The following is a 22475-nucleotide window of genomic DNA, read 5'->3' as shown; positions in this document are numbered from 1 at the left end:
CCAAGTGGCGGACATGACAAAGAGACTTGGCCACGAAACACCACAATCCACTCCGTCTGACCCAAAAGTTTCACGAACATGGACACGGAGACTGGGGGAGTGACTGTGACTGAGCAGCGTCTTCAGCACACACGAGGTTCCGACAAAGCGTAGGCTCACGGACCAGAGGCGACGGCATCGGGACCCGACCCCGCCAAAAGCCCGTCGCCTCTTCATCGCCTCCCTCCCCTTCGCTCTTGTCCCGCGGAGACGAGCAGACGGAAGGGTCCAGGTGATTAGGAAGAACCGCCCCAACAGCTTTCGACCGTATCCGGCAGTCATTCAAGCTGTAAGGGGTGGCTTCGCCTCCAAAAAACTACGCTCGGGGCCGTCTCGGTCACTGTCGGCCAACCTTAAAAGGTAAGCTGCACGTACTCGAAGCAGCAGAATAAGTTCACCGCCGACACAAACCGTAGCACTGCCAAGATCACGGATTGCTCCTGCCTGTCAACAAGGCACGGCAAGACTCAATCTTCGTCTGATCATCTGCCAAAATCGGCCTGGCCCAGATTCCCATCCAGAATCCCACTGATGAATACACTGTCCTCTTCCAACAAAACCCATTTCATCCTCTTTTGCCAGCGTGTAAGTGACGATGTGACATGTCCGACTCCTTCTCTCAGTGCGGCTTCAGCACCGCTGGATTTTGCATGCCCACGCTGTCTGGGACATGTGAGAAACATGTGAGAAATTCAACACAGCCAATGGCCACCCTCAAATTTCGGTTCACGAGCGCTTCATCCGCGCCAGAGTCGGAATCAGCACCACTATGAAATCATATCGATCCTCTTTGGCGGAGCGCATCTATCCACCTTGAGGAACTGCCCACGGCCCCCATCACTCATAGCAAACCTCTGCCAAACAACGCAGCAAGACCCCAAACTTGTACAGAGTACAGAATCACAAGTTCCGCTCGAAAACCGTCACCGCACGCCCAGAATCCTTCCAATGTCAATCATGTCACCGTAAATCTTCCACACGCTTCCGACCGTCCTTCCCCCCGCGTGCCAGCAAACCCAAGCCGGCGCCCGCTCCCCGTCCGGAACTCCGGGGACGCGCTCCAGTTCGAGTCGAGTCTGTTCACCCGCGTGCGACCTGAAGTTCCAACAAACCCCTGCGGCAGGCCTTTTTCGAGGCAGTGATGGTGCGGCGTAGTACCAGACCACTTCTCTGCTAGAGCGGTAAGCAAACAGAAAAAGAGCCCGTTTCACACGCTTCTTGGTCGCACGCGCTGCCTGTTTCTTTGTAGAAAAGAGCTCCACCCACCCGCAAGGGACGCTGCGATGCGTCTAAAAGAGCTGCCTAGCGTCACCCGCGGCGCCAATCTTGCCGCTTCTCTTGGGGGCAGACGCTGGTGACGCTGGGCAGCGGGGCTAGGTTGTAATTGCGGCTTATCCCCACTCGACGTCAGCCCTGAGGACGAAACGGGCAGTGAGGTGCTTCAGCTACAGGCGGCAGGATAAGCTGTCAATATGTGTGGCAGATCATGGCGGCGGGAGGCGGACGGCAGCCGAGATGAGCATTGGCTAGGTTGCCGCAGCCGAGTGCGCCTAATCTGAGCGGCAGTGGCACACGGCATACTACCTACTGGTGTCTTGATCGACCGCACGGGAGGGCATTTGTTTGCTGGCTAGTCATGATGACGGCTACAGCGGTTGCCCGAGGGTCCGGCAGGATGCTGTCAGACGGCGTCGCATTCGCTGGTTTTCATTGACATTGTTCAATCGGGTTGGGTTCCTCCTGGGGATCTACTTTGGGGTCGATGGGGGAATCTCTATCGCCCGCTGCTTGACTTGAGCAATGCCATTGGTTATCGAGGTTGCATGTCGTCAGTCGCTGGTCACGCACGTAGGACTAACGGCGAAGCAGGTTTTTGAGCATGGATCGGGGCATGTCGGTGTCATATTTTCAGAATCGAGATCTCCTTTGATACATTTAGGAATAGAGAAGTCGAGGGTACAAACAAACATCATGGGATGTCATCCAATTTGATGTCCACGCAGGTTCGATATGCTGCTGTTGATTGCAGGCCTTCACTGGGTCAGTCGGAAGGAAGCTTGGCTTGATACGCTCCAAGAGGGCTTTACCAACACTTCTGCCCAACTGCATCAACGTTTTTGTATAGACAAAGAGGGATCAAACACTCTTGGGCTCTTTTTGAACCCGATGGTCTTTAAATGAGTTGTTTGAGGTTCCAACGACTTGGCATGACGCTCGCCGGCGTATCTTAACAGGGACAGACGTGCTGTACGACCACACATAGGAACGCCCGTCTGAGAGGTCCACAAGCCTAAGTATGTTCACGCACATAATTGAAGCTATTGATCATCCTTGGTGAAGTAACGTTGCCATCTACCTAAAGTGAGCGCGATAGCCGCCTGTACCCTGAACGTGAGTCCAGACTGGCGCCTTCATCCTACAGGTCTCTTCACTCTTGATCTAGGATGGCCATGATAGCCCCTTACATGGGAGAGGGAGGATCTAGGAGACTTTCTGTTGCTGTTGCACTGGCGCTTTCTGAATTGTAGGGTCATTTGGTTTCATTTAGAAATCCTTTCCCTTTATGGAAGCGGGCCAAGTTTTCGGAAACTTGTTCTACTATTCTGACATCTCAAAACCACGCTGTAAGTCTTCTGACGTGAGTCCTCGCAGTCGAGCGTTGGAATCCCCGGTTTCATCATCTTTATTCACCTGGCAGTATTTATACGGACATATTGTGAAGAGGGAGAGGGGTTTTAAAGGCCATTAAGACCATTCGGCTACTCTGCTGTCTTCTATCATCGTTCTCGTCAAAAATATTGATATATCATCCACGAGTTAGTGAGACAAAGACTCGTCGGGCTGCGAGAGGGACATAGTAATTTTGTGTCAGTATGGTTTATGATTTCGAAAGGGTTCTAGTAGATCTTGCTTTATCTATTCAGAATCGAACTCTACAGGCATACCATATCATGGGTTGCTGCTCTTCACCAAATACAGACCACATCGAGAACAATTGTTCTTTTAGTCTCTGAAAAACGAACCTGGTCCCCTCCAACATGTTAGGTATATTTGATGGCCTCTTGAATCACTGCATCCATTCATATCCATCAAAGGTAGACCGATGCTCGATCTTATCGTGAGGGCCTTGAGCACCCTCAACACCTGACCCTACTACATGTATCTTAGAGAGTATTCTTCCTAAATCCAATACTTAGTGACCATACCTGGTCCCGCCGGACCACTCCAGATAGACTGAAGCTTTAGAGAACTGAGCCTTCCCAGATGTACTCCTTGAGACCGGGCTGGGTTCGGTGCTTGCGTGCCCATGACACCCACATAGCCCATCCATATCGACATGAGCCAGCTCGGCAAGGCGGCCTTCTCCATGTCAGTGACCCCCAATTTCGTTAAGTCAGATCATCAAATGCACCTTATGCGAACGGGCTTAGCAAATTGAGCATGGAACCAACATCACAGCACAAGGATGGATCTATGCACGTGGGAGGGTGCCGCACAAGGTCTCCAGTCCATCGCCATCGTTCTTCGAGGCGGATTGTACGAAGATTCTCGGCCATGGAACGGCGCATGCGGCTGAGTATCGCCATCGGTCTGGGTCATGCACGAAAGCGCCCCCACATCGAACGGATAGATATCGGCATCGCCTTCTCAGGGGACATCAGGCAAGGCACACCACCAACCCATGACCCAGCATCCAACATCCAACAGAGACAGCCCACAATCTTCACCAACACGAACTACGCGGCTGAGCATGCGCTCGTCATGCACCTCGACATACGAACCACCTGCACAGCTTGTTGGTCCAAGGTCACATTGGGGGCGTTACCAAGACCAACCAACGCACCTCGGCGGTTAACGCCATCTCTCCCTGCAAGGCACACACACACTATCATTCGGTGAAGATTCATTCTATCAAATTCCAGGTGATGATGCTATTCAAACGCCATGTCTACATCCCAACCAACTCCCCTGAAGAAAAAAGTTCCTGAACGAAAGTCGAGAAATCCCAACCAACCTCATCCTACCCATCTACTGCTCAACCCTCCCCTCAACCTTCCACGCGCTCCCCCTCAGCCACTCCCCAAGCACCTTAATCACCTTCACCGCCTTCGCGTTCCCGTCCCGGATGGTCTCCTCGTCCGACACCATGGCCCCCATCTCATGCATATCAAACGCGTGAATCACGTCCGGCACAAGCAGCCACTTCACGCTCCCCCTCTGATCTCTCACCTCCCACCCGAACCGCTCGTCCTCCGTCTCGAGCTCCTGCGTCTTGGCCACCTCCTTCCTCCCCACCACCGCCGCCGTCACGCTCTTCCCGCCCAGCTTACACGCAAATTCCCACCCCTCCCACGCGAGGTAATCCAGCTCCGCGCCCACCACGCACACATTGTCCGGGAAGTCCGCCCTCTCAGCGTACTTGGGCGACAGCAGCGGGTCCTTCAGGTTCGCGCCGTACGGCACGTACGCCCAGTCAAACACGGGCGCGAACTCGAGCACGAAATCCCGCTGCTGCCCGCGGATCCCCGGCAACATGCCAATCTTGTACGGGCGGCGGTGGCGCTTCTTCTCGCAGGGCGTGACGAAGTCCACGGGCGGGTAGATCGGCATCACGGCCTTGGGCGCCGCCGTGGGATGGTGCCGCACGCTCTTGAGCTGGCTCAGGCACAGCGACAGGTTGCCGCCGGCGCTGAAGCCGCCGATGGCGATGCGGGACTTGTCGATGGGGAGCGAGTCGTCCTGCACGGCGGCGAGGTAGAGCGCCTCGAGGTCGTGGAGGCCGTTGGGCCAGGGCGCCCAGGGGGCTTTCCAGTAGTTGAGCGCGACGACGAGGGCGCCGTTGAGGTCGGCGAAGGTGCGGTTCCAGGCGTCGTCGTCGTCGGGCACGCCGATGGAGAAGCCGCCGCCGTGGATGGAGAAGAGCGTCGGCAGGGTCTGCGGGGATGTCTGGTCGTAGTCTGAGGGGAAGAAGATGCTGTCGTCGTTGTGTCAGTGGACTTGCCCACAACTACGGCAGAAACAGGGAAACGTACCGGATGAGGAGGTTTGGTCTGCAGGGGTACTGCTTCATCAGGTCCGGCCGCTGCGCCGCCGACTTGGGGAACCAATACGTCTTCCAGAACTCGAAGCTGGCCCGCTGGTAGAACCAGGACTGCAGCCAGGACAGCTTCGTCCCGTACACGATGCGGTTCATGAGGGATGGCGCTTGGCGGTAGACTTGCTGGGGATGGCGGGAGTCGTCGTCGACGTCCCCGTTCGTCTGCGCAATCATTTCGCCTTCCGCCATGGCTTTATAGGTTGCGCTGCTTCAGCTGCTTGGCAACGGCCTTTCCCCAGGTGTTTGGCGGGAGGTGGTTGTCGCAGATGGCGACGAGACCGTGTGCTGCGATGCGAATAGGTTCTGGGACAAGGAAAGGAGGGCAGCTTCCTGTGTATGTGTATGTTGCATGCAGAATGCAGTGACAGGATGGTACTCGGACGATTCTGGGCTTTCAGGATCCAGGAACAGGAACGAAAGGGGTTTGCAGCTACCTATGTAAGGTAGTCTACGTGCGGACTCGGGGAGGTGGACGCTCCCGACAGAGAACCTGCTCGAAGGGACGGTTAGCTAGTGATGCCAAAAACTTCAGACGTAGACGTAAGGCCAAAGACGACACGAACGAGAAGAGTCAGCCCACGCGAGGCTGTCCGCGTCATCGTGCGTTGAAGCAGGCAAAAGGGGGCTTTTTCTCTGCAGGTCGTCTCGTCTGGTTTCACGAGTGAAGCTCAGGGACGCGGGCAGAGGCAAGAGACCGAGGATCCGGACCGTATCGCCATCAACGACGGGCCCGGGGCGCAGTTCTTTTGCAGCAAAACAGGCAGACAGTAAAAGAGAAGAGACGGTGGACTCACGCGAAGATAGATGCCGGCGTAGAAGCCCAAGGCGATGACAGAGACGAAGCGGACGATGATGTCGGCCAGGTTGTGCGACATCCACGACAGCAGAGAAGACGAGCGGACGGCTCCCGCACCCTCCTGTGCCTTATTCATCCTCGTCCCCCGTTTGCTTTCTTTTTTCCCGCAGCAGCGTGTTATGGACAGGGAAGGGGGCTGGGTGGGATGGCCACGTTCATGCTGCTGCTGTCAAAACACCAGACGTGCGCATCTTGTTGGATGCATGTGCCTCCTCCTCCTCCTCCTCCTACTCCTCCCACTTAGTACTCAGTTACGCCTGAGCGAGGTTGCCCCTCGGCCGGCAGCATCCCCGGCTTATCGCTTATCGGAGTCGGGGAACTAGGAACCCCCCATTGACTTCCATAACTTAGCTAGCAGCTACAAAGTGTTTAGTCCAGGGGTCCTGCGGTGTCCAAGCTCCCCTGATTGGACCCTTCAAGTGCCCCGAGAGGATCAAACACGACTTTCAATGCTCACTCGCCTCATCCATAAATACGTTCAAGATTTCTGGAACCCCTCAATTGGGGTATAAAATCGAAAGACTCAGCTGGAGAACCAGTTCGTTTGATGTCGTGAAGTTTGCCTGTCTTTCAATAGCTACGACGGGTATCCCGACTTGTGTTTGCTCCCGCACAGTCCGGAGCTCCGGTCTGGCCTCGGGCCCAGCTCCGGCGGGGCAAGTACTAAGGATATGGCGATGCAGAAAAACATTTGCGTGCACAACGAAGGAGGAAACCAATCTTCCCCCATTAGAGATGGTTAGAAGTCAGAATACAGTCACCAAATAGGAAGCATTTAGGCATGCTCTGTAGATAAACCAATGAGTGATTTCAAGCGGATTGGTATAGAGGCAAAGATACAGTCTAGCACCAACATAGCCCCTCACAACTCTCCCATGATTCGTTTCCAACGTGTTCTCCATTCAATCATACTCTACAACCATGCAGCGTAAACAAAACACATATAGTACAAGCAGACCCGTCTACCCACATGAATAAAGAAATCTATTCATCTCACAGGCTCGACGGCTTCTGCACGACAACCTCCTCATCGTCATCCGCCTCCTCAATGCTCGTCCGCCGCGCCGCCTCCACGGCCGCCTGCACAGGCTTCTCATCCTCTCCCGTCACCGTCTCCTCGCCTTCCTTCTCGCTCTTCTCGTCCTGGCCGTCCTTGGCGCTGCCAAACGGCCACAGGCTCCCAAACGCCTTGCCTCCAGACCCAGGCGGGTGCACCGCAAGAGGCTTCAGGATGACGTTGTCGTCCCCGTCAGATCCCGGCGCCGGGTCAACTTCAGGCATGGCGAAGTCCCCAAACTCCTCATCGTCGTCGTCCACCTCGTCGTCCGAGTCGTCTTGCCCGTCGAATCGTTGATTGCCGCCCCGTCGCGATACCCCGCGCCACCATGATCCCCGGCCTGACGCACCCCACGCGCCAGTCACCGCCCCAGCTGCTCCAGAACCGTGATGGCTGTCGTTATCTTCATCGTCGCTGTCGGCATCTTCATCTTCCTCGTCGTCCGCGAACGGGTTCTTGAGCCGTTCCCCCTCGTCCTCGCTCTTTTCGTCCTTGGCGTCCTCGTCGCCGTCCTCACGCGATGCCGCTGCTGCGGCGTTGTTCTTCTGGTGCATGGCGAGCCGGGCTGCCAGCTGGAGGCGGGCTCTGGAAGGAGGAATGTTCAGCGGTGGCGGAGGCGGCGGCGGTGGCGGGATGGATGGCGGGTTAAGAGATGATGATGAGTTGTTCAATGGGTCGGTATAAGCCCGGAACTATTGAGCGATATTAGCTGGGCGGTCCTGGCAAAAAGGCGCACGCGAAATGGTTCCCCAGATGCAAGTCATTGTCGTGAGCCCCAAAAGGTCGAGTGGATAAAAGTCCAACAGTTGTGCCTGGTATCCCAAGGAATCGACGCCGGTACGGACGGGGAACATGTAAAGCTTATACACTACTCGCCGCCCTGCCCATCATGAAAACGCGCCCCAACACCACCCGGGCTCTCACATGTCCTGCCTATTCCTCCAGTGTCTCATCCATATCGCTTCTGTTCAGTCTCCGTCTAAACCACGCCACGACATCCAGCGAGGGCCGAACCATACTCATTTCCTCATCTGGTTCCTCTTCGCCGCCCGTCTCGCCATCTCGATACACAATAACCGGTTCGTCATCATCATCGTCCTCATTGCCCAAAAGCCCAAGTCCAATGCCATGGCCAGCGTAGGCGTGGTCCTCATGGAAAACGTGACCGCGAGGGGACCTTCTAACTTCATCTGCGTACTACGCATCTTTACTGTCTTTCTCCTCGTCCGAATCGGGGTTGTTGTCCAAGAGTGACTGCGTCCAGGGGTCCAACGCGGGAGTTTCCATCTCACGGAGCTCAGAGAGCATATTACTCACCTCATTGTTGACGTCGTCCTCGTTCTCTTCTTCACCTTCGTCTTCCTCGTCGCTGGAGCTGCCGAAACCAGACATGAGAGTACCCGAGCTAATGGCAAAAGGTCCGATTCCGTTGCCGCTATTCTCCTGCAGGTCCATGTTGCCGTTGAGTCCGGCATCGGCCAGGGCGCTTGACCCGGTGTTTCCTCCAGAGTTGGAAAAGGATGAGCCAAGGCCAGAAAGGCCAACCGCGGCCAGTCCGTTGCCAGACATGCCGGCGCGGTTGCCAAGGGCCACCTCTGGTCGGACACCACCAAGAATGGCGTTATCACGCTCTCTGGTCTCCGCGAGGGCTCCCTCCACGTAGTTGATCCATCTAGGGTCCATCACCCGCTCAAGAACCGTCTCTGACAGCAGCTCAGGAGGGTGTCGTTCCGTAAACTTGACCACCTCTTCAGCGATCAGCGTCAGGTGACCCATGTAGCCCATGCGGGTCTTGATCTTGGCCTGGGACTCGTCGCTAGCGAGCTGGCCTTGGATTATGGCACTAGTGATGTCTGCGGCCTCGAATAACGATACGGCCAGGGTAGGGTTGAAGCCCCTGTCCATTGGGCCATTAAAGACCTGCTGAACGATATCATATACCACGTTGTGGAGAAAGTTGTTCCACGGGTACGCGAAGAAAAATGACTGCTTCCGTTAGCTCGATTCTGATGCGTTTCTGGGGTTCTTTGGCTTACTAGGATGGTGGGCACAACGCGATACTCTACAAATTGCTGCTTAAGGTAGTCGCCAACTACCGGCTTCACAGTGCTGGGGTCGGGCCGCTCAGGGACGGCAGGCGGCTGGTCTGAGTCCGCTCCGGGGGGTGCTGGCGCTGCGGGTACCTCTGGAGCCATCGGAACTTCCGGGGCAGGCGCAGCTTCTGACTCGGCCTCCTTGTCCTCCGTCTTGGCAGGAGAAGACTTGGCAAAGAGCGGCGCAGGCATATCTTCCGGTCGGGGAGAGATCGGGGGTTCGGGTGCGGCCGGCGCTGTTTCAGCCGGCTCCGTCTTGGCCTCCGACTCGGTCGCGCTGGGGGTGTAGACGACAGAGGAGTCAGACTCGTCACCCTTCTGGCTAGAATCTTCCGAGACAGCGCTTTGGTTGGCCTTCTCATCCAAAGACATCTCTCCAACCTTGGAAATCGTCACGTCTTCCGCAGTCTTTTCCGAAGCGTCCTCCTTGGACTCATCTTTAGTCTCCACTGGCTTTTGCTCCTCGGCGGCGGGAGCCTCGGTCTTGGCTTCGGTCTCCGTCGGCTTCTCTTCCTCGATCTTGGTTTCCGTGGCAGCAGGGCTCTCCTCGCCGAGGGGTGCCTTGTTCTTGCTGGGTGAGAGCGGCGCAACGACCAGGTCGGGATCATCGAATCTCTGCTCCTTGATTTTGTCGTCTGCCACGTTGAGTCTGGGGGAGCTCAGGGGTTCGTCCACGAAATCGTCTTCGTCTCTATCCAAGAATGACGACGCCGGGGCAGCAACAGGAATCTCCTCCTCGGCCTTGACGAATTCGTGGGAAGTATCCTCGTTCATTTCGCGGCTGGGTTCGACCTCCTCGAAGCCGTCGTCATCTGAGATGTTGGTCACTTCCAGTCGGCGACCCTCCTCTGGAGATGAGTGGCCGATGCGCATGGTCAGGTCGTCGGTGGACTGGGCCTCCTCGCCCCGGTTGGGGGAGAGCTTGCCTTCCGTCCTCAGTCGCTGACGCTCGGCGTCCCGTACCGCAATCACGTCCTCGGAACCAACCTCGTTGAGCAAGCCCATGTTACTGCAGTGCAGCAACTCGGCCATCAACTCGCAGGTCTTGAATCGGTCGAAGCCGAGAGGCTCTATCTTCTCGCCAAAGGTGGATTCCAAGCGATCCCTGTGAGCGGGTGCGTTCATGATCAGGTTGACAAAGTCGGGCACGTGCTGCGCAAACAGGCGCAGGAGAGTTCCCAAGTAGATTGGGTCTCTGCTCGAGGGCATGGAGCTGGATTCGGTACCGACATCGGGGTCGTAATCCGAGTTGTTCTTGCGGATTACCTCAATAACGATGCCCACACCAACCGTCAACGGGTTTCCGCCTCCTAGCATGTACTTTATGAGCTGCTCGACGCAAGGCTGCGACACCAGCTGCCGCGTAAGCTCGTTGGGGCCGATGCACTGCTGCTCGTTTTGTGACGCGTTGGCGGAAATGGTGATGATGGCCTTGATGAAATCGCCGGCAGCCGTCTGGACGACCCAGCTGTGTTCGGGGCTCAGGCAAGTAAGCAGGGTAGGCACGACGTCCTGGGAGTACAGCCACTGTCGGAGCATCGTTAGTTCCAGGTCGCTTCTGGTGGCCGCCAGAAACACTCACCTCGACAACACCCTGGCCGCCCTCGGTGCGGTCCAGAGCAATAATCTTCAACAGCAGGTCCATAATCATGGGGCATTCAACGTGGCGCAGCAGATCTGACACGGCATCCGGAAGGGACTTGAGCAAAATGACCATTTCTTCCGTCTTCTTGTCGAACAGGGCCTCGTTGACCTTTGTGAAATAGCTGGCCTGGAGAGGGTCCAGCGGGGTAGGGCGCTTCAAGAATTGCCAAAACTCGCGAATCAAGGGCTGGTTTTCCATCAAGGCCTCGTAGATGGACCAGGTGTCGGAAGATAGCACCTCGGCAGCGACGTAAGCATAGCGATTGCGCTTCTTTTCTTGCTCCTCTTCTTCATTGTCGGTGTCTGTGGCGCGAGAGGACGCGCGGGGTCTTGAGAAGGGGAGCAGGCGGCCCTTGCCTTTGGACTCGTCGGCCGGGGCTTCTTTGGGTTCTTCGATGTCGGCCGGGGTGGCGACGGGCTCTAGTTTCGGGGCAACGACATATTCGAGCAGGGTCTTGAGGACGTTATCCTCTCGGAGGTATTCGATAAGCTTTGTGTTGTGCTGCTTAAGCTCCTGGATGAGATCGCTCTCGTCGAGCAGGTCTTCGACGGTGAAGTCTGGCTTCTCGAGGATGGTATCGATGGTGGAGATGTTGGCGTAGCCGCCAAATCGCCAGAACATTTTGGCGGATTTTGTAGACGGTCTATGTCACGGCGCCGGAGGGATCGCGGCGACGATGGACACAGAGCGGAAGCAGAGTTAAGCGGTGGGCAATGCGGCGGTTGTGCATGCGAAAGTCGGTCGACTGTCCGGGCAGGCAAAGGCTGGTTCCAAGGTGGGTAGTTGAAGTGGTGACTCGAATCGAAGGAGGGACAGATGCAGTCTATGCCAGTCTTTCAATGCATGCGAAACTCGTCAGGGTATATCGGTCGCTTGGAATAACTGGTAAGCTGAGGGCGGCAGCGAGATTAGCGACGTGGTCAAGCGAAAGGATGGTGTCAGCCGGATGCAGCAGGGACGAGGGCTGAGGTGAGGAACAAGAGGTGGTGAATTGTGATGTCGCCGGCGGAGTGGAGGGGCCGGCGCATCGGGGTCGGAAAAAGAGGAGCTGATTGATTGATAATGGAGGGGGAAGAAAAGGTGCGGGAAAATTGAGGGTGCAGCACAGAGCAGCAGAAAGACGTACGGCGGCACAGCAGCCACAGCTGGGTGCAGTCGTGTTTTTTCCGGGAGATGATGATGGGGAAGATGGTGATGCCGTTCACGGTGTCGCCCACGATAGTGCGAGTGCAGGAGAGAGAGAGATAGATAGACGGAGGAAGCGAGAGAGACCGAACGCGCGCACACTGCCTCTTTCGCAGCTGCAGCAGGAAGCAAGCAGGGCAGCGAGCGAGCGAGGCGAAGCAGAGAGACAGCGAGTGGTCGGGGAGAGGCAGAAGACGGGACGGGACAAGGGTTCGCACGTACAAAAGTGGAAAAGGCGTCCAGTCCAGTCGGGTGTTGTACAGCGGGCGGCGGCGGCGGACGACGGGGCTCGATAGAGGAGAGAGATGGAGAGGACGGGCTGATGCCGGAGCCGTCGTCGCTCGTGAGGTTGGAGGCGACCGTCTCGTGCTGCGATTGCGGTCGTCGTTGTCGTCGTGGTTGTCGTCGGGTGCGTGGAAGAGGTAGAGGTGGTGGTGGTGGTGGTGGTGGTGTTCGGGAAGAAGAGGTGGATTGGGAAATCGCCGTACCTTAGGTACCAGGCTGGGTACGGTAGGTAAGGTAGGGTTAAGTGGGAACCCGATGTCGTCGAGATTGAACTGAACTTGCGCAGCGGCGGACTTGAGGAAGGTACCTACCTACCTTAAGGCTTAGGTACCTGAGGTACTTGAGGTAGGTAAGGCCCTCCCACTAATTGCTGATGTCCGATGTGCTAGCAGTCTGGAATGGCAGCCACAGACTTCGCTCAGTAGGGGTTCGAATCGCTGGGTCAGGCGAGTCCAGCGCTATCGCTTTGGGGGGAGGGACGAGAGCGACGAGAGGCCTTGGAGCGTTCAGTGCACAAAGTACCTTTCCTTCTCCCGTCACTTTTCCCGACGGCATGTGCAGTGTGCAGCACTCGACCTTGATTTCGGGGTGAGCTGGAGCGACGGGGGACCTTGGGTACCGCAGTGAGGCCCTGAGTGAGGGGCATCGGGTCCAGATTGGGTTGGTGCACCGCCCGTGGAATGGTGTGGTTGGGTTGCTTCCCGCCGGCTTCTAGCCTCTTGTCAGGCCGCTGTAGCCCTTAAGCGAGCACGCGATAGCGAGTGCAAGTATCGCACCACCACTTTTTTACGTAGAGGTACATCTGCAGCTGAGGTAAGCACAGGCAAAGCACCTGCACCTGCACCTGGCTAATCGTCGAGGACTCAGATAAGGTCGAGAGAGAAGCCCCGATCGCAGACAACAAAAGAAAATAACAAAAGCAATGGTGAGACCAGACGGCTGCTTCGGCCTGCTCTAGGTCTGACCTGACTGCCTTGTTTTGGACTCTGTCTTCTTTGCGTCTTCTTCTGCTTCCGTTGCATCCAACTGCGTCCTCGACTCTTTCTGCTTGGTGAGGGGTTCACAGAGTCCCCCAAAATCCATGCGAATGCCCTCAGCTGCAAATCTGTCCAATGCCGTCCCATTTCCCATCCATGGCCACGGTCGAGATTTTCAAGGTGCCCCTCCTTGCCCTCCCTCCTTCTCCCACTGCTGGCTGATTGACCCCTCCAGGCTGAGGTGCCCGAGGGAAAATTGGGACAAGTGGGCGCCCGAGATCCACGTCCACTTGCAACTGGACTCGATTGGTGCCCTGGCCTGGATGCCCTTTTTCGCCATCTGCCAGCTCCAGTCCAGTCCCATCCTCATTGTGTGCGTCTGTTGAGCAAGGGTTTTGTTGAGCGACTCCAGACGAGGATAGAGCCCCGAACAGCACTTGTTGTTCTTGCTGTGTTCAACTGTGTCTGTCCGTAAGGTACTTTAGACATCTTCTGTGGTGTTTTGGGCACCTTCTGCGAATGCTGCCAGACCGATGCTCCCACAAGTACCTTTCCCACCAAATCACCACTGCTCGTATGCAGCACTCGGGTCATGGTACAAGCTCACTAACACCATCACACATCGCCCCCATCACCAACGTCGTCTGCCAGCATCTCAATCAAGCCTGCACACGACCCTTGGGGAAAAGGGACATCAAAGAGAATTAAGAATCCGTCAGTGTTTCTTATTCCGAGCTGTACCACCCTCCCCCGGCACCATCTCAGGGGCTGCTTGTTCATCTCATGTCTCTCCCTGAATCTTATTCCCCTGTCCGAGTCCTCCATCATTCCAGCCCCCCATAATCATGTGCTCGCCAGCCATGCTGCCTTGCTGCCGTTGGCATGTGAGCCATTTCCCCATTTTGACTTCCCCCTCGATATGCATGCACAACACCTTGAACACGTAAGAAAACAGAGACACCCACCCCCGTTTTCCCACCGCGCTCTCGTCCCGTCCACCGTCACGTCTCTCATCCCACATCAGGACCAAATCAGCAGTCTGCTGGCAGTCGTCTCTTCTGCAGCCCCCGGCTTGCCACGTTGCTCAACCTCCCTGCAGAACACACCTCCCACTCCCACGTTGTCTGGTCACAAGCCAGCTTGGAGACGGCTGGTCGGCTACCTGCCCCCGATCCAGCGATCCAGCGCCTGGCCTGGACCGTTCAAGTCAGATCTTCCCCCCCGTGGGCTCCCCCAAACAAAGTTTCCCCCCCGTGCCGCACGTCACCCGCCTAATATTTCCTCCGACGGGCGGTGGCCCAAGCGACCCGTGGTCCGCCATACCGTGGCTGCCCGCCCGCCTCTAAAAATAACGTGCAAGCGCTCGTGAAGGGCAATAAAGCGACATTCACTACCTCACGTTCTGGGAGAATCAGGATGAGCCTCTGCTGTTCAAATTCACTGAGGGGTGACTGCAAGCTGTGAAGAGCTCAAATCTTGTGCATCTCGATCGCTGGGCGTCTTCCGTCATCATCATTGACCCACGGCACCTCAGCCTGCTTTGCTGCAGGTAAGCTCGCCGTCGTAGCGAGATGCAAATATGCGTAAATTTCGACGATCAGGATGCTAGAAAGGTAATTCGACGATACCCTGAAGCATAGCGCTGCCCGGACATGCAGCAATATCACAATACCTTAGGTCTTGGCCCATTCGCCCGACCATGTCCTTTGACGTGGGTAGATGTGCAGGTTGTCGTGCAAGTTACACTCGCATGTAATCCGACCAGTGCTCTCGCCCAACTCATGACATGGCCACGACATGAGTTATCTCGGGGTTTGGCCGTGGATAATGACAAAGATTCTGAAGACGTTCGGCCCTTGAAAATGTATGGAGTTCCGGCGTCTTCACTCGGGGTTTGGCTTAACTGCTAACATCAATCTAAGCGACATCCCATTTGTCAGCCCAAAACTGCCATGGACTTCCACGGTGTATGATAATCCAAGGTCACACAAGCCCACCTAGGCCCAATGGTTCATTAAAGAAGATAGTCGTAAAATTGAAACGCAGACTCTATGCAGTAAGCAAACCATTGCAACGGCACAACTCAACCTCCCGCAAAGAGATGTGCTTGTTCAGGAAATCGCGCCAACTTCGGACGGCCTGGTGTCATGTCCCAATACGTCATAGCCGGCACATGGATTTCTCTCCCCCCTTTCAGAAACGCCGTCTGTACGGCAATGCTATTGTTTGTAATCCAGTCGGGCTAAGTAATACCTCTCGTCCATTCTTTTGACCCCATCTCGGTGCGTTGGATGGATTTCAAAGCTCCACCGTGGGTACCAGGCTGCTCTGCCAGTCTGATGTGCGGTTCATCGACTGTCCGTTCGGCCTGTTCCATTGAGTTTTGGGTTCGGGGGAAGCCATGGGTTGAAACAGATAAATAGTTGACTTCGTCCTGCGTTGGGATCTGGCATTGAATACCAAGTTATCATCACACAAACAAATCCAGCGTTCACATACTTGATCTACAACCTTGCTGGCTTCAACTTTCCTCCACCGCAACCTCAATTACAATGGCCAAGCTCAACGCTCTCCCGCAAGGCTCTACGGTCCTCGTCACCGGTGCCAACGGCTACATCGGCTCTCACGTTGCCAACACCATCCTCGAACAGGGCTACCGCGTCCGCGGCACCGTTCGCTCCCCCAAGCCATGGCTCGACGAGCTCTTCCAGAGCAAGTACGGCAAGGACAAGTACGAGTCCATCACCCTCTCCAACTTTGAGGATGAGGAAGCCCTCGCCAAGGCCTTTGACGGCGTCTCCGCCGTTGCTCACGTCGTAAGTCTCAAGGGACTGTGTACCATCTAGACAAGTCTGACAAGTAAACAAGGCATCCGATGTGAGCTTCAGCAAAGACCCCAACGCAGTCATCCCCTGGGTCGTCAGGGCCACCGAGACCGTTCTCGCAGCCGCAGCCAAGTTCCCCGCCATCAAGCGCGTCGTCCTTACCTCGTCTTCCTCGGCAGTGCTGATCCCGGAGACTAACAAGGCCGGTGTCCGCGTGGACGAGAGTACGTTCCAAACACATTTCCCAATGTCCGTTTTACTAACATGTCGTAGACACCTGGAACGACTCCGCAGTCAAGTCGGCCTGGGACCCCAACCTGGCAGAAGACAAGAAGCCGTACTACATCTACGCCGCTTCCAAGACCGAGGGCGAGCGGGCGGCGTGGAAGTGGGTCGAGAAGAACAAGCCCGGCTACGTCTTCAGCACCGTCCTGCCCAACTGCAATGTAAGAACCCCCCCCTTTGTCGCTGAAGCCCGCGCACTAATAAACTTCAGTGGGGAGAGATCCTCCACCCCGAGATCTACGGCTCAACGATGGGCTGGGTCCGCGACGTCCTCAAGGGCGATCACAAGGCTTTTGCGCTGTACGTCCCGCAGTACTTCGTCGACGTCGTCGATACGGCGCGCCTCCACGCCATCGCGCTCCTCGGCGACAACGTTGAGTCGCAGAGGATTTTCGGCTTCGCGGAGGAGGTGAACAGGTCCGACGTCTTCAAGACGCTGCGTGCGCTGAGGCCGGATAACGCGAACATCCCGGAGCCGGACGAGAACGAGGGGCATGACCTGACGGAGGTCGTGCCGGCGAAGAAGGCGGAGCAGCTGTTGAAGGACTATTACGGACGGGGGTGGGCTGGGTACAAGGAGAGTTTGGAGGCTGGAATCAGGGGGCTGTAGATGAATCTTGCCATGTGCGACGGGCATGAGAATATTGTGCATGTTGTAAGTTTGTTGTCGTGTTGGCCAAATTAGCGTGCTTAGAGAATGAGATGTATACAACAAAGTACACTCTTACATCATGGTCGAGTATCGTTTTCTATGAAGCATTGAGACGACAACAATGCCTGACATATCCAGAAAATCCCGCGAGCAGACCTGCCCCGGCATTCGGACTCATCAATCGTAGTCTCATCCTAATACATATCATCATTACGTACCAAGGCAGCTTCAGCCACGTTTGTAGTGACCAGAAAGGTCACCAAGCAAAGTTTCATGTGCCGTGGCGCTGGATCTGGTGAGGCAAGTGACCTCCAAGGTTCGGTCCTCAACGTCCTCGTCCGGATGTTCACTGATACAACTTTTGCAAGCCTACCATCAACTACAGAAAAGCCCTTTACTACGGTAGTCGCTTTTCTTGTCGTAAACCAGCACAACAATGGCCGAGTCTACGCAAAAGAAGAGCCTCGGCCCAGAAGCACTCGAAAGTGACGATGAGGACCAGCGCTTTGCCAACCGAGTCAACCAAGCTTTGAGAGAGTACGTTGAGATGAGACATGGTCGAGGGCATTGCTGATAAATTTCCAGCTTCAACCATACCGTCCCGCTTTCGCTGCTCGCCTGAAATGTTATGATGATTGCGGGCTTCGACAGAGTAGATGCCAACTGGCAAGCTCTGATGGTCTTTGGCTTCTTGTTGCTTCTCAGGGTCATTGTCGGTGATCTGGGGCAATGGCTCACAAGTCTAAGAAGGCAATCCTGGGCATGGCTGACAGGGTGGAGAGTCTTCAAATCTTTCTTCTATTAACGAGAAAGTCTGAGGTTGATGAAATCTCAGGTCATTATTAGTTGCTTGTTGAGGTGAACTATCAGGGCACCTTAGTCGCGGAAAGATACGTTCCTTCAACATCACGTGGAGATTAGATAAGAAGACCCACTATGTAGTAGCTCCAGTGTCGGTGCCTCTGAATGATGCACTTCCAAAAAAGTACCCTGACTTGAATCCAAACATTTGGCCTCCTCGACTTCGCGCCGCCGCCTGCGCATCTACACAGCATGGCCAGTTTTCCAACATTCGACCCCTCCCGCTTGACGAAGAAGGCCGCCGCGCACTACTCGTCCGAATCAGAAGAGGACGACGATGACTTCCTTGCGCCGGTCGCCGATCCGTCGCAAGATGACTTCAGCGACCTCAACCCGCGCAAGCGCCGGCGCGTTGGCGATACAAAAGAGCGCGCCGCGCTAGGCATATTCGCGTCAGACAGCGAAGATGACGGGCCCGGTCGGAGGTGGAAGAAGAAGAGCCTGAGGGACAAGGGCATGAGCTTTGTCTCGACAGGCGCGACAACACTCGACCAAGACGACGACGACGCGAATGCCAAGGAGTACTCTGATGATGACGAAGACGACAACGAGGATGATGACGATGAAGGAAATGGAGGTGTCGGCCTCGGATTCGGTGGAGCACAGCGAGGCTTAGGCTTCATGTCTGCCTCGAAAAAGGACAGCGACGACGAGGAAGCAGCACCGGCACATTCCTTTGCAAAAACGAAATTCGACGGCAAGAACCCACTCGGCAGAGGCTTCGTGCCATCGTCTGCAAACGTACCAGTCTTGAACCCCGACGTCGCCGATACACCCTCGATGCCCAAGATGGCTCGGCCAAGCGCTTTCGGTGCGAATGGCGCCAAGGGCAAACCGAACCCCAAGTCCTTTGGTGCAAGGATGATGGCCAAGATGGGTTACAAGGAGGGCGAGGGTCTTGGAGCAGACGGGAAAGGTCGCAGCGTTATTATCGAGGCGCACCTCCGACCGCAGGGTGTTGGTTTGGGTGCGGTCAAGGAAAAGTCAGAACACGAACGCAAGGAAGAGAAGCGGCAAGCGAAGCTTCGTGGCGAGACCGTCATCGACTCGGACGAGGAGGAAAAGAAGAGGAAACGCGAGAGGAAGAAGAAGGTTGCGAGCGCTGGGGACAGTAGTGCCAGCACGCCGAAGCGGCAGAAGCCAAAGTACATGACCGCCGAGGAGCTCAGGAAATCCGCCCCTGGACTGCACATTCCCGAGGCCTTTGCGCCCATATTGGATATGACGGGACCTGGTAATAAGCTACTTACTACGTCCTCTGGACTGTTGACGCCGACGTCTGCGGCTGTGGTGGAATCTCCCGAGGTGGCGGCAGCACGGAAGCTGGTAAAGCGGGCACACGCAGACCTGGCGGCCTTTTCAGAAGAATGGAGGAATCTGGAAGAACGAAAAACATGGGTGGACTTGGAGCTCCGGGAGCGGGAACAGGAGATGGCCGACCTCGCTTCAGACTTGGGCAGGCTTCAGCTATTCTCTAACATTGTCACCAACGAGCTTCCAGCAGCCACGGAATGGTCGGAGGTCATCCAATGCCTAAATAAGGCGGTTGAGCAGATTGGGTCGACGACAGGAGAGATTGCGGATCTCGCTGTGGCCGCCATACATCCTTTCCTCCGCGACCCCGACTGGGACTTGCTCGAGGAGCCCACGCGGTTTGCTACGGAGCTGAAGGGCCTGGAATCGCTGCTCAAAAAGTCGGGCGAGGGCGACAAGAGCGTGGACAAGTGGGACTCGACGGGCCTGAGCAACACTGACCTCTACCGTCAACACCAAAAGGCGACGACGCCGTACGAGAGCATGATGTACAAGCTGTGGTACACGAGAGCCATGTCAGCCATCCGCGACTGGGACGTCTTCAACCCGACGCCTCTCCTGGCCGTCCTTGAGGCATGGAACGACCTGCTGCCCCCCTTTGTGCGTGCCCAGTTCCTCGATGGCGTCGTCCGCAAACTGGAAACAGCCGTGGCGGAATGGAACCCGAAGAAGAAGCGACAGAGCCACAAGCTCCCGCACCTCTGGCTGTTCCCCTGGCTCCAGTACCTCCCCTCGTACCACCTGGACCCCAAGGGCACCGGGCTGGTCGCGGAGGTTCGGAGAAAGTACAGGCAGCTCATTGACGTGTGGGAGTTTGACCGCGGCGTGATCCCGGGCCTGGAAAAATGGCGCGAGGTCCTCGGCGACCAATGGCGGCCGCTCATCTTGGGCCATGTGCTGCCGGCGATGGGCCGGTACCTGCGCAAGAACTTCAGGATCGACCCGAGCGACCAGGAGCCCTACCTGCCCATGCTCGAGGGCGTGCTCAAGTGGTCTGACATCCTGACGCCAAAGGTGCTGGGCGAGGTGATTGTCGCTGAGGTGCTTCCTTTGTGGCATGACAAGCTGAGCGAGTGGCTCGGGCTGGAGGAGGCCAGCTTCGAAGAGATTGCTGCGTGGCTTGAGTGGTGGAGGGACAGTGTGTTCCCCGAGAACATTAAGAACCTCAAGTCGGTCCAGGCAGAGTTCAACAAGGGCTTCGCCACCATCGAGAAGGCGTTGGAGAGTATGCTTTGAGCGGGATTCGGAGGCTAGGAACATGTCAAGATTTAGATACTTAATTACCCCATACCCTTCCCTGGTATCAGGTCGAAGCTGTTCAATGGTAGGCTTCATAAGCAAAGCTGGGTTCACTGCCGTTGCAAAGTCGTCCCCTCTTCGTGCCATTCGCCCAGCAAAAACACAGAAACACGCCCTGTTTGCAACATGCGATACCAATCAGAAACGTCGCCAGCTCATGCTCCAAGACTTGGACGGCGGAAGATGCCGTCCATTGAACGTGATGTTCTATACCCAGGCGGCGATAATCCCCAGCTCGGACTTGGTCGACCTGTCATATACGCCATCCCAGCTCTCCTTCGGCCGGACGGACGGACATTTCCCCCAAACCAGATACGTTGCGACAGACCCTTGGCCGGGGCCAGCTTAAGGTTCTCAAGTTATGCCATTAGCTAACAGAAAATAGCCCTGCTCCGAGCTCTTCATACCAAGCTTTTTGGGAAACAGGATTGCGGGTCGCAGGCGTTGTGGGAATGGAGCTTGGAAGTTGCAAAGCCAAGCCGCAACAAGCAGCGGAGCATAAAACATGGAGATTGGAAGAGACAGGCACACACACGACACCCGAGCGCTTGCTGGGGGGGTTGACGGAAGAAGAGATTTCTTGGGTTGCTGACGGGAAGTTCCCTGCGGCAGTTGAGGTTCGGGAGGCTCCTTGGCGGTGCGACACGCGAGCGTGATCGCCGGAAAGGGGGCAGAAACACCGCGACGGCGAGGAGGAGTTCGCGATCATTGGACGATGGAGGTGTATTCCTTGGAGCAGTCTGTTGCATTAGGTTATTCAAGGATAATTCTAAGCTTAACCCGGGCCGTTCAATGAGCATTCGAGAAGACGAGCACAAGACGTTCGGGCCTATGGGCTTGCTTCCACATGGCCGAGTGGCCGCTTTTCCTTTTGCTCTTCCATGTTGACCGTGACACCGTTGAAGGCAGCCAAGATGCCAGCGCCTCGTCTGAAGCAATGGCGCAAAGTGGCAGTTTGAGCCCCTGAAACTGGACGAACACCTCCCCCGTCAACGTAGATCTTGCCAACCAATGAAGTGCGCTTATGTAAACCACCAAGGAAAAGTGCCAAAGAAGTTTAAAGCAAAAAAGGTTCGGGAAGTGGGAGCCTCATCCCTTTAACAATCCCTGCCCTCCAGTCTTCTTCTGTTCACCCCTGTTTCTCACCATGTCTTCAGTTCTTCCTTCGTGCTCCTGTGCCTTTCGAGCCCACGTCACCACTTTGAAACAACCACAGCCGTGAAACCTGGGGGGCCAAAGTTGAAGAGGAAGAAAAGAATATTCGGACGAGCCCCAGAGCGCGCTCTCCTTAATCACAATGCGCAGTTCATCGTAGCTGTCATAGACACCGCCTACCAACGTCCGATTTCCGACAGTTATGGCCCCCTACGAGATCTCTCTCCGCACGGCAGCACGATGCTCCGGGCTCGTTGTGGCCCCATTGGATCCGCCTGTCACGACGAAGACGGCGGAAGGCTTTGCTTTGGGATGCATTCCCGCGGAATTTGGGGGCCGTGATGATAAGATCGAGAAGGCTTCTTAGCAATGCGGAGGGTCCACTGCGGTGACCTGGAACAGAGACAGAAGGAAACAAGCCGATTCTCCGAGGCCATGAAGTTATTTCTGGGCCACTTGTGTGGCGTTCAAGTGGAATGCCTGGCGATCAGACTGTGATATGATCTGACTGATGATGTCCGGTAGACGTTTCTCTACCGGATGATCAGGAACCAAGGCGCGAGAATACTTGTCCGGCCCCCAATGGCAGGGCAAAGGCCAGCGGTAACCTGCACTCGGCCATCACGAATGTGACCGTCTGATTCAAGTGAAGAGATATGGCTGCGCTTTCAAGAGATACAATATCGGCCCCGAGGTTGAAGAGGCACCCCGATGCTCCTCCTCCTCCTACGCGCTCACTCCCACCGCTGGCCATCGCCAAGGCAACACCAACGCAAGGCGAAGCAAACATCCGGTCGATGTTACTCGCCACCTGAGTCCAACTGAACCCCGGCCATCGTCCATCAACAA

The 22475-nt window shown here is 56.1% G+C and overlaps 4 protein-coding genes across 4 annotated transcripts; 2 read left to right on the top strand and 2 right to left on the bottom strand.

The window, feature by feature from the left end:
* Positions 1 to 4068: 4068 nt before the first annotated feature.
* GCG54_00014581 (uncharacterized protein) lies at positions 4069 to 5326 on the bottom strand (the record flags this gene model as incomplete). The annotated part of the gene is made up of 2 exons (XM_045414406.1): positions 4069 to 5014; positions 5073 to 5326. The coding sequence occupies 2 exons, from the start codon at positions 5324 to 5326 to the stop codon at positions 4069 to 4071; spliced, it is 1200 nt and encodes a 399-aa protein (XP_045270984.1).
* A 1660-nt stretch (positions 5327 to 6986) lies between these two features.
* Positions 6987 to 11409, bottom strand: GCG54_00014580 (Extragenic suppressor of kinetochore protein 1; the record flags this gene model as incomplete). The annotated part of the gene is made up of 5 exons (XM_045414405.1): positions 6987 to 7742; positions 8065 to 8247; positions 8368 to 9036; positions 9087 to 10670; positions 10726 to 11409. The coding sequence occupies 5 exons, from the start codon at positions 11407 to 11409 to the stop codon at positions 6987 to 6989; spliced, it is 3876 nt and encodes a 1291-aa protein (XP_045270983.1).
* Positions 11410 to 15787: 4378 nt separating this feature from the next.
* On the top strand, positions 15788 to 17571 carry GCG54_00014579 (Aldehyde reductase 2; the record flags this gene model as incomplete). Its single annotated transcript, XM_045414404.1, has 5 exons — positions 15788 to 16051; positions 16104 to 16284; positions 16334 to 16506; positions 16557 to 16951; positions 17427 to 17571. 5 exons carry the CDS (start codon positions 15788 to 15790, stop codon positions 17569 to 17571), a joined length of 1158 nt encoding a protein of 385 aa, XP_045270982.1.
* Positions 17572 to 18050: 479 nt separating this feature from the next.
* Positions 18051 to 20408, top strand: GCG54_00014578 (G-patch domain-containing protein; the record flags this gene model as incomplete). The annotated part of the gene is made up of 1 exon (XM_045414403.1): positions 18051 to 20408. The coding sequence occupies one exon, from the start codon at positions 18051 to 18053 to the stop codon at positions 20406 to 20408; it is 2358 nt and encodes a 785-aa protein (XP_045270981.1).
* Between the last annotated feature and the right edge of the window lie 2067 nt (positions 20409 to 22475).

Source organism: Colletotrichum gloeosporioides (genome assembly GCF_011800055.1).
Source record: "Colletotrichum gloeosporioides strain Lc1 chromosome Unknown consensus_6, whole genome shotgun sequence".
Taxonomy (NCBI): domain Eukaryota; kingdom Fungi; phylum Ascomycota; class Sordariomycetes; order Glomerellales; family Glomerellaceae; genus Colletotrichum; species Colletotrichum gloeosporioides.
This window is presented reverse-complemented; position numbering and strand designations above follow the sequence as displayed.